Source organism: Cygnus olor, chromosome 18 (assembly GCF_009769625.2).
Source record: "Cygnus olor isolate bCygOlo1 chromosome 18, bCygOlo1.pri.v2, whole genome shotgun sequence".
NCBI lineage: Eukaryota > Metazoa > Chordata > Aves > Anseriformes > Anatidae > Cygnus > Cygnus olor.
In genome coordinates, this window is record NC_049186.1 from 688,292 (window position 1) to 699,749 (window position 11,458).

Below are 11,458 nucleotides of genomic sequence, written 5' to 3' on the forward strand. Positions count from 1 at the left end.
ATCATTAAACCAAGGAAAAAGAAAAGAAAACAGACGCCTCACAATCACTCTGGAAATGAGACCCTTTTTTGCATAAACCCCTCTAGCACTAAAAAACAGGTGATACAGGCTGGGGTCTCTTCTAATGTTGTCCCTGTGTGCAGAAGAATACCAGACACACACTACAGTCACTCTTTCCTCTACTGGAAGGTGATTCCTGCAAAGCTTAGAACGCGATAATTCTATAAAGCAATCTTTATTTTCAAATGATGCACTGCATAAAATTTATCTGATTGATGGTCCTATGGATGGATACAAATGCCCATCATCCTCCTCACTTCATTATTCAACAAAACGCAATCAGGCTGACTACGCATAAAATTATTTAGATCAAGAAAAAAATCTATTTGCAACCCATTATTCATTTCCATAGAAGCTATCAGTGTTTGCTTGGAGAAAACACCAAGAAAAAAAAAATCATTTCATTTCTGCATTCAAATGAGGAAGATAGGTCACATTACAAGGCTGATCCCATACATGGAAGCTGCTGATGCTTTCAACGCTCTTCATCTTCTCAGCCTATATAAAGGACTCTCTCTTTACAATATTGTAAGTGTCTCTCCCAGAAAACAAAACAGTGCAGGAAAAAAGGCAAAGGTCCTCTGGGGTTGCAATGACCCACACGGCTTTTCAAGTAACCATCCTTTGCTGATGTCTGGCCAAGAGATACCAACTAATTCTACAAGCGATACAGGTGTTCTTCAGAAATGAAATGTTTTCTCTCTTGCTCCCAAGATTGTTTCCAAGAAGTCCTGAATTTCACTCTGTAGCCCAGATCTCCCTGCAAATATCCATGGGGGAGACTGTATATGGATTTTTGATAATGGTATTTTGCAGGAGTGCTGTTGCCTTTCTTATTTGGAAGTAAGGAGGCATGTGGTGAGAGAACATTACACTTGTATACTTCTGAGTGAACACTGAATACAATGCCCAATTCAAGCCAAATCTACAGCTGATGTCACCATCAATCTTTGAAAACTTTGTGTTTTATGATCTGTATTTTCTCATGTGTGCAGCAATAGAAGCAGAAATCTCAGCACTCCTCTTATTCTGTCCATAATAGTCCACAAAGTCACCATCTGGCCCAAGGAGATACATTATTATTGTGTGATCCACCTGCAAGAAAGCACATCGCTGTTTAGTAAAAAAAGATCCTGCACATCTCTCAAAGTCAGCAGTAACAGTACCCCATTCAGCCTTTCAATTAGCTGTCTGACAAGACTTCTTGCCAGCAAGCTAAAGTAAGATAAAGAAAACCTTAGCATCACTTTGGTCACCTCTTATTGTTCTACATAACAAAATAAATGGAGAAAACTAGTTACATACTCAGGATGCATGAAAGAATACTGTATACAGGAAAATCTTCCCTAAGCTGCAGGCACCCTTCCTTCAGCACAGACAGGGCTAGGGAAAACATGAGGAAGGTTCAGTCTAGTGGTCTTTCCCCCTCAGTTTTCCCAGTTTTCTTCTACTTCTCCTAATGCTCCACAACCCCCACAATTCAGGCTTCCTACTGCTCGTATCATGTAAATCCAGTATAAATGGAGATGCTTCATTCAAGCAAGTTCGCTGTCTGTGCAAACAAAAGGACCGAGAGCATCACCAGGATACAGGAGTTACACACAGTGGAGTTGATACACAGATAAATACCATGAGCTGGTAGGGGGCTCCCTCTACTGTCTCCATGTGATGGTAACTGCAAACATCACAAGGGGTCTGAGCAGAGATAGCGGGAAAGAATCTGAAATAGCTCCCCCCCCCCCCCCCCCCCCGATTTAAAAGTAACTGTTGTTTGAATGCTTGAGGTATTCCAATCGGATTTATATAAAAAGCAATTCCATTTTAAGTACCTTAAATACACCACTGAAAATATGGTCTACACCTATGACAGCATCTTTATGAGTAAAGACAATATACTGAAAATAGAGGCCATGAATCTGTGATTGCACCAGTGAATACATAATATATGAGATATACTCACTATATACTCACATGAGTATATCTCACTATATAAGAGATATACTCACGTACTAAGGCCATGCCTGTGTTTGAAATCAAGAAATTCTGTGGGTATTTCCAGCATAAGAAGCTAAAAGGACATGTTAAATTTGATAGCATTTCTGTCATCAAAGTAATGGTTCTTAAAGTTCTATTGACATGTTTAATTGAAATATATTGCTTTAGAGTATCAAATATTCAAGATATAATCAAGTACCAGGACCTTTTAAAAAGGATCTGAATCATAATTCAGATCCTATAGCCCTTCAACTGGAAACTAACAAAAAAAAAATACAGGTAGCCTGCTCAGAGCATCTGAACTCCCTGGCCTTTGGAAGATTAAGTACAGTCAGGAGGGCATGCTGTTCATGTGCGAAAGATCACTGTTTTTCCAAGCTGTGCATGAAGTCTGCCCCATTACCACTGTATGGATGCACATGAGGTCATCATCTGATTTTAAATGCAATCTTCTAAACAACTGAATAAAGAATAAAATTAGATACTCTGGCATTAAAACTTAGAAAATTGAAATTATTACATAGGAACTAGTAATATTCAAATAATACTTGAACAATGCAAATAGACAACTAGAAAACATACTTCTTAAATATTCATCTCAATGTTCTTCTCAAGTCAAAACAAGCAGAGAATAATTGGCTGCACTGGACCTCTTCCCCACCTCCCAGCAGCATGCAGAGGACACAGCACTCGCTCCTACATCAGTCTTAGTCACTGACTGGCAAGACCAGTCCTTGCAAGACAGAATGTAGAAAAAAATCCATCTTTAATGAAAGGAATTAGAGTAATAATTACCTGGATAAGTCACAGGTAGACACAAAAACAGACTCAAGTTCTCCCTCCCAGATCTGCTATTACTGTTATCCTCTTTCCAGTTTGTTTCAGAGAGACCTGCATCCTCTGGCCTTCCTGCACTGAATACAGAGAGCTCACTGCCTATCAAAAGCAGAAGCCTGTGACAAAACCTGTAGAGACACGCGCATACCATTCCTCTGTGGCACCACACCCGACTCAAGCTCTTAGGCTGCTCTCCTGCTCCCGATTCATGGGCCTTTCTTCCTCAATGTCCTCTTCTGCTATTCGCACACTCACAAGGCTCCCAGGTACTTAGCACAACCATAGCACAGCATAGCTCTGTTCCCTCTGGACCATGAAAACTTCCTCATAATTTGTTATATCTCTAGTCACATTCTCCTCTTTTGTTTCACCCTCCAGCTTCCCTTGAAGCTGCTCTCATCTAACAATTATTTTCTTTGGTGAGACTCCTGTACTTCCCCACTATGATCATGCTGAAGACCAGGTGTGGTTTGTGAGAATTTATGTGTGGTTTAATTCATAAACAGCAGCCCTCCTTCAGCTTTTGTGGCTTCTTTCCAACTTTTCACAGATTCTATTTACTCATTTAATGTCAGATTCTACAGATTCTTTCCCTCTTCTGAGTCCACATCCTTTGCCAATCCTTCTCCTATAACACATTCTTGTATCCCCATCAACCATGTTTTATAAGTCTGTTTTAGGCAGTATCTTCAGACAGACAGTAGATTGATTAAAATTGGTGTTAAATTTCCCCACTGAGCTCCTCCTTCCATACAAATACAGTATCTTAAGACACACACTTCTGCAGCTTCTGAGCTGCCCATAAGTGAAAGCCAGTCCTTAATGTCCCACATCACACCCTTTTTAGTAACCCAGATCAGTGCCTATTACCACTGTGACTCTTTACTGAGATCATGTGTTGCTTTTACTTTTTCTTTCTATGTATCACTTTTTCTGTTCCACCAGTTTTTTTGTCCACATGCATAATTTATTTGCTGCAGTCAGGTAGTTTTAAACCAGAGTAAGAATAGGATTACTGGATCAGACCCAAAACAATCTGCCTTAGCATTCTACCTCAAATAGTGGCAAAAAATGGTTGTTTTAAAGAAGAATATAAAACCAGCACAGGCCCCAGAAAATGCTATTTCCCCACATTATCTGCCAGTTTCCAAACATTTTTAGCTCACAAGCCTCCTCAACGAAGCATAAATTACATCCATTTCATATTTTTTTTTCAAAGAATAATCAAGTCTCCTTGTGGGCTCATGTAAACTTCTACCAGTTGCATCTGCGGCAAGGGATTACACTTCTCACCAGCTCATTTCAACGAAAAACATCACCTTTCCTTTAGAATCTGTTTTTTGTTTTCTCTGATGCCCTTCAGTTCTTGTAAAGAAGAAAACATGATCATGTAATGTGTATCCTCACCTGTCACATCACTTGAACCTACTTCACTCTTCCAGTCTGCTCAGGATGTGGCAAGCGCGGAAGGCCTTGGCAGTAGCTCAGAGCCCCTATAACCAGTCCCATTCACTTCCAAAAAGTAAGATTTTGACTACCCAGTTTAGTCTTACATAAACCTCAGTTTCCCTTTTCCCACTATCACTCTATGTAATTTACTCCCACTTACTTTAGCATTAACATGCTTTCTCTTCCAGGTCATTTGACACAGGAGGAAGATTCCCACATTATTTGCAGGCAGACTTTGCATCATCCAAGTGTCATGCCAGGAAAACCCTGCTTCTTGGTCTCAGTTTGGCAGGGAGTAAGTTGTTACTCACTTTCCTCTCGTTTCTTCCTCTTCCTATTGCCGTAATTCCCCAGTTCCATTTTCACTTTGGAGCACACGGGAAAACAGCCAGACAAAAATGTTACATGATGAAAAAAAGGTTCAACTCATCACAAGGCTTGGTAGCTTGTATGGTATTCTGCATGAAGAAACTGGACCGTGTGCTTTTAGAACTGTATTTCAGTGAGGTTCTAAGTTTGTAAAGAGGGAGCCTCAATTCTGACTGAGACCTCTAAAACTCAACACATAGGTGCAACAGGCCTCTGTCACAGAGGGCTTCAGCAAGATTACAACAGCTGTCTTTTGTTTAAAATCTTTATCCTGTTCTTAACCAAAGTCGTTCATTAGGTAAACACCCTATATTTACTCACTATGTAATCGTTGTCTTCATCTTTGGGACCTTCACTGTAATACACACGGTAAGCTTTGGCCACTTGGTCAATCTGTGCTTTGCTACCAGTCAATCCAATCAGCTTCGAAGAAAATTCTACAGAGAAAGAAGGTGTTTAGAAACTTCAGTGAAAAGAATCCTATCAGGATCCTCCTTTTCAGTACTCTTTATTACATGTTATAAGACATCAATGTAGGAAAAAAAATGGTACCTCTAACATATCTGGCAATGGCTTCTTCATTGTCCCTCTCAGGATCAATGGTGATGAAGAGTGGGGTCAGATTAGGCAAAGATGGAATTCTATCTGTAATCAGAAACATTAACAATTACAATTTTTCTTAGCAAGCTGAAAGTCGTTTCCTTTTCTCCCTTCAAACAAGGTCACAGGCAAGTTACCATAACATCCACCCAAGTCCACCCCAAGTGGCAAAGTAAAAAGGCCATTTTGTGTACCTTAATTTATATAATACAAACTCTGAAAGAAACAAATGCCATGAAAACCAACACTCTCTGCTTGTGCTGGGTGCAGCTACACTTCCAGCTCTCCTAGCTGGATAGTGTGCCCTGCTTAGGACAAATGACAAATTGGCTCTGATGCAGGAAATGCCAGTGCAAAATAGAGAGATGAAGGCTCAATGGTTGAAAGCACACCTGTGATGATGGAACGAGAGGCCAGATGAAGACACGATTCAGGATCTTTCCCTCATGTTCCACTCATACCTTCTTCTATATTTTCTACATTTTAGTCAACCCTGCCACCTGCTTGGTTCCTACTATCCCCTACTATCCCTGTTGTGCAACTCTTCAGAGAGAGAGCGTAGGCTGAAAAAACATCTCTTCCACATACCCTTCCCCCAACCTCTGTTTCACAGTGCAGTCATTTTCAGAAAAGACTCTCAGAAAGATTTGTTATCAGAATTAATAAAATAGAGGAAAAAAGTGCCTAATATACCCTACAACCTCTTGACAAAAATGCAGTCTACAATGGCACTGTAACCTCCTCCACTGTAGCCTGCCACTGTCATATTTTATTAAATAGAAATTCTCTGTTCCAGAAAGGTCAGTGCTGTCATGCCCTAAACATCAGATCCTAGTGGCTGGAAGATTGATTTATATATCATTGAGCAATTAATTCAACTACTGAATATTAATTAGCATTTTGTAAAGAAGATCATCACTTATTACCACATGCAACATTTTACCACAATAAACCTTAGCCTCCTATAAAAAAGATGGCTCTGTGAACTGAATTCCCATACCAATTTCATCTACCACTTCAATCATTTTCTCAAGTTCATCAGGGCAGATGTCAGGGCAGTGTGTGAAGCCAAAGTAGATCAGCACCCACTGGCCGAGGTAGTCCTTGTTGGTCTTGGGCTGTCCCTCATGGTTTACAAGTGAGAAGGGCCCTCCCAGCAGCGGTTTCCCAATGCCTCGGTTTCGTTCTTTCTCCAGCTCTACAGGAAACAACAAGAGATCATGAACTTCCATGCCACAATCCCTGTCCCCACCCACAGGAGAGTCTGTGACGCCATCAGGAGTTGGGTGAGAAGTCTGTGTACAAGTCCAACACAGACAAGACTTCCAAGCAGTGTGTCTGATTTTAGACAACGTGTACCAAATTTAGCCAGAGATAACTTCATTTGAAATGTAATAATCTCTAATCTCATAAAATCATCATCTGATTGTCATATTGTCATCAAAGGTACATGAGATAGACAGGTACGTGGCCCGAGTTGGTATGAAATCGGAAAACTGTCATCCTTCACAAAGTGAATATATCCTAAAAGTTGTACTATCTCTGAGTTTCAATGAACGTGAAAAAAAACGCAAAAATAAAAACATAAGCAGTTACTGCAGAATAGTGAAACACACGCAGAAGTCATAGACTTAAAAACCAAGGTGTCCAAGAAACCCCACCTCCCCATCTGTGCCTATGACAAAAGACAAGTTTCTCCTCTCCCCTTTGTGGTTTTATGTATAATGTATCTACTCTCAGTAGCGTGTAAGTAAATGTAAATAGTAATAGCAAAAGCACATATAAGAGTTTTTAAATACTTAGTCTTTAATTTTTCTATTTTTCTATTTTAAAATATTTCAATTTTTTCTCATTTTGGCTGAGAGGCTGGTGCCATGCCCAAGGTTTTGGGTTCTATGACCACAGAAGTGCTTTTGAGGGATCAGGCATGCTGATGCTGGATGGGGCACAGCTGTCCAGAACGGGCAAGAGAGTTCTGGGCAGTAAGCTGGCTGGGCTTATCAGGAGGGCTTTAAACTAGATGTGGTGGGAGAAAAGTATGCAGCTCTGGGCGAAGAAAGCATACCTGAGAACACTATCACTCTAAGTAACGGCAGGGAAATACTTGTGACTTGTCCCAATGCAATCAGGGAGGGCTCTAGAAACGCAATACCACTGATTGCCCAGCTGAAATGCCTCTACACCAATGCACGCGGCATGGGAAACAAGCGAGAGGGATTGGAAACCATGGTGCAATTAGACAAATATGACCTGATTGCTATCACCAAAACATGGTGGGATGGATCACATAATTGGAACATTTGAATAGAGGGCTACAAACTCTTCAGAAGGGATAGACAGGGAAGGAAGGGAGGGGGTGTTGCCCTCTACACTAGGGAAGGAATTGATTGGGAAGAGTTGCCCCTGAGAAACAGCCACAGACAGGTTGAGAGCTTATGGGTGAGAGTTAAGGACCACACCAATAAAGGACAGCTAGTGGTTGGGGTCTACCACAGGCCGCCTGATCAACGGGAGCCTGTGGACGAGGCATTCTTGCTTCAACTACAAGAAGCATCGCACTCACACGCTCTCATCCTGATGGGGGACTTCAACCACCTGGATGTCTGCTGGGAAAACTACACAGCAGGCTGTGAGCAATCCAGAAGATTCCTAGAGTACACTGACGATAACTTCCAGGTCCAGGTACTAGACAAATCAACCAGAGGAGAAGCGTTACTTTACCTGGTGCTCACCAACATGGAAGAGCTCATTAAAGAGGTCAAGATTGGAGGCAGTCTGGGCCGCAGTGACCATGCCCTGGTTGAGTTTGCGATCTCGAGGAATACAGGCCTGGCAAAGAGCAAAGTCAGGGCCCTGAACTTCCGAAGAGCAAACTTCAAGCTATTTAAAGACCTAGTAGCTGAGATCCCCTGGAACACTGTCCTTAGGGACAAAGGAGCTGAGCAGAGCTGGAGACTCTTTAAGGATGTTTTCCTTAGAGCACAAGAATTCTCCATCCCCCTGCGTAAAAAAGCAGGCAGGGAGGGCAGACAACCAGGATGGCTGAGCAAGGACCTGCTGGTCAAACTGAGGTGCAAGAAAGAAATGCACAGGCAGTGGAAGCAGGGACACGTGGCCTGGGAAGAGTACAGGGATGTGGTCCGGATGTGCAGGGATGGGATCAGGAAAGCCAAGGCACAGATGGAACAGAGCTTGGCAAGGGATGCAGAGAATAACAGGAAGGGATTCTATAGGTACATTGCTCAGAAAAGAAAGGCCAAGGAGAGTGTATCCCCTCTGATGGATGAGAAGAGTGAACTGGTAATGACAGACATGGAGAAGGCTGAGGTACTCAACAACTTCTTTGCCTCAGTCTTCACTGTCAGTCAGGCTTCCCATGTCGTTCATTTTCCTGAACCTGTAGATGGAGGCTGGGGGAGCAGAGTCCCACCCACTGTAAGTGAAGAGCAGGTTGGAGACCACCTATTTGAAAAGTCCTGGCAGTCAGATGAAGTCCCTGGTGACTGGAAAAAGAGAAACATCACTCTCTTTTTTTAAAAAGGGCAGAAAGGAGGACGTGAGGAACTACTGACCAGTGAACCTCAACTTTGCCTGGCAAGATCATGGAAAAAATTCTCCTGGAAGCAGTGTTGAGGCATATGTAAGACAAAGAGGTGGTCTGAGACAGCCAGCATGGCTTCACCAAGGGTAAATGTGCCTGACCAATCTGGTGGCTTTCTACAATGGAGTGACTCCATCAGTTGACAAAGGATGACCGATCAATGTGATCTACCTGGACTTCTGCAAGGCCTTTCACATGGTCCCACATGACATCCTGGTCTCCAGATTGAAGAGAGATGGATTTTGTGGGTGGACCATTCAGTCAATAAGGAGTTGGCTTAAAGGTCGCACCCAGACAGTGGTGGTCAATGTTTCTATGTCCAGGTGGAGGCCAGTGAGGAGTGGTGCCCCTCAGGGGTCTGTCCTGGGACCAGTACTGTTTAATATCTTCATCAATGACATAGACAGTGGGATCGAGTGCACTCAGCAAATTTGGAGATGACACCAAGCTGAGTGGTGCAGCTGATACAACAGAAGGAAGGGGTGCCATCCAAAGGGACCTGGACAGGCCAGAGAAGTGAGCCCACATGAAACTAATGAGGTTCAACAAGTCCAAGTTCAAGGAGCTGCACATGGGTCAGGGCAATCCCAGGCATGAGCACAGTGTGGAAGAACTCACTGAGAGCGGCCCTGCAGAGAAGGACTTGGGGATTCTGGTGGATGAAAGGCTTGACACGAGCTGGCAGTGCACGCTTGCAGCCCAGAAGGCCAACTGCATCCCGGGCTGCATCAACAGAGGGGTGGGCAGCAGGGGAGGGAGGTGATTGTCCCCCTCTGCTCTGCCCTGGTGAGGCCCCATCTGGAGTCCTGCATCCAGGTCTGGGGCCTCCAGCACAAGAAGGATGTGGGGCTGTTAGAGCGGGTCCAGAGTAGGGTGACAAAGATGATCAAGGGGCTGGAGCACTTCTATGAAGAAAGGCTGAGAGAGCTGGGGCTGTTCAGCCTGCAGAAGAGAAGGCTCCAGGGTAACCTCGTCACAACTTTCCAGTACTTGAAGGGGGCTTATAAAAAAGATGGAGTGACTCTTTGCTCAACCAGATATTGACATGATGAGGGGAAATGGTTTTAAACTAAAAGAGGGGAGATTTAGATCAAAGGTTAGGAGAAAATTCTTCGCTCAGAGGGTGGTGAGGCACTGGAACAGGTTGCCCCAGAGAGGTTGTGGATGCCCCATCCCTGGAGGTGTTCAAGACGACACTGGATGAGGCCCTGAGCAACCTCATGGAGTCCCTGCCCATGGCAGGGGGGTTGGAACTAGGTGATCTTTGAGGTCCCTTCCAACGCAAACTGTCCTATGAGCCTATGGTATAGAAGTACTTCAGATTTAACTACAGCTGGATACTGCAATGAGTAAAATCAGTTGAATGCTTTTTTGCCCTAACAAGAAGCAATTTGGAAAAAGGCAAGAAACAGCAGGACACAACCGCCCACCCTGTGGGGACATCACCGGGCTGTGCAAACACTCACTCTCCTCCTTCGTTTTCTTCATCTTTTTCATAGCCACCAGCAGCCCTCCGCACACGATGAAGGTGGCCACCAGCGACCGCCAGGACACCAGCTACTGGAGAAAAAGCTTTTTAGCACCTTGGCCCGGAGGCCCGGCGGGGGGAGCGCGGGGCAGAGGCCGGGAGAAGCGGGGCCGCGGGGGCCCTTCCGGGGGATCCTGCCCGCGCCCCCCGCCCGCGGCGCCCCCACTCACCCTCCTCTGCGGGGCCGCCCGCTGGCCGCTCCCCGGCGGCAGGCGGGACAGGGAGCGGCTGCCGGACACGGGCACGGGCACGGGCAGAGCCCCGCGGGCCGGCAGCCGCACCGCCCGGCCGCTCCCCCAGGCCAGGGCCGCGAAACCGGCGCCAGCCGGGAGGCGCCAGTGCCGCGAGAGCCGCCAGCAGCGCAGCGCCACCGCCATGCTGCCGCCCGCCCCGTCCCTCCCCTTCCCGTTCCCCTTCCGGCCCCGGCGGCCGCGATGGAGGCGGCGCCGCGCGTCTCCTTCGGGGTGGTGGCGGACATCCAGTACGCAGACGAGGAGGACGGCTGCGACTTCTGGGGGCGCCGGCGGCGGTACTACCGGCACAGCCTCCGCCTGCTGCGGGCCGCCGTGGAGGCGTGGGCAGCCGAGCAGCCGCCGCTCGCCTTCGTGCTGCAGCTGGGCGACTGCATCGATGGCGTCAACGCGCGGCGCGGCGCGGCCGAGGGCGCTCTGGAGCGGGTGCTGGCGGCGCTGCGGCGGCTGCCGGTGCCGGTGCACCACGCCTGGGGCAACCACGAGCTGTACAACTTCTGCCGGAACCGCCTGGCAAGCAGCGGCCTCAACAGCCGCCCCGCCGCCGCCCCCGCCGCCGGGCCGCCCGCCGGGCCGCCCGGGGACTGCCATGCCTACCACTTCAGCCCGGCCCCGCGCCTCCGCTTCGTCCTGCTCGACGGCTACGACCTGAGCGTGCTGGGCAGGGACCCGGCCAGCCCCCGCCACCGGGAGTCCTTGCGGCGGCTGAGGGAGAAGAACCCCAACGAGAACCTCAACAGCCCGGCAGGCAGGTCCCGCCGGGCGCCT

At 46.4% G+C, this 11,458-nt stretch overlaps 1 protein-coding gene across 1 annotated transcript; it reads right to left on the reverse strand.

The window, feature by feature from the left end:
- Nucleotides 1–219: 219 nt before the first annotated feature.
- Nucleotides 220–11,281, reverse strand: LOC121057162 (protein SCO1 homolog, mitochondrial). The gene is made up of 6 exons (XM_040530934.1): nucleotides 10,610–11,281; nucleotides 10,378–10,468; nucleotides 6,311–6,508; nucleotides 5,263–5,355; nucleotides 5,032–5,147; nucleotides 220–1,155 (listed from the first exon to the last, which is right to left on the reverse strand). Exons 1-6 carry the CDS (start codon nucleotides 11,279–11,281, stop codon nucleotides 1,027–1,029), a joined length of 1,299 nt encoding a protein of 432 aa, XP_040386868.1. The 3' UTR covers nucleotides 220–1,026.
- Nucleotides 11,282–11,458: the final 177 nt, after the last annotated feature.

What these genes read in the sequence shown, in the direction of transcription:
- LOC121057162 (XM_040530934.1), bottom strand. Translation starts at nt 11,281, where the DNA reads ATGGCAGTCCCCGGGCGGCCCGGCGGGCGGCCCGGCGGCGGGGGCGGC. An exon ending in GGGCGGCCCCGCAGAGGAGG is followed by an intron (nt 10,469 to 10,609) that starts GTGAGTGGGGGC and finishes TTTCTCCAGTAG; the next exon opens with CTGGTGTCCTGGCGGTCGCT. An exon ending in ATGAAGACAACGATTACATA is followed by an intron (nt 1,156 to 5,031) that starts GTGAGTAAATAT and finishes GCTTTCTTGCAG; the next exon opens with GTGGATCACACAATAATAAT.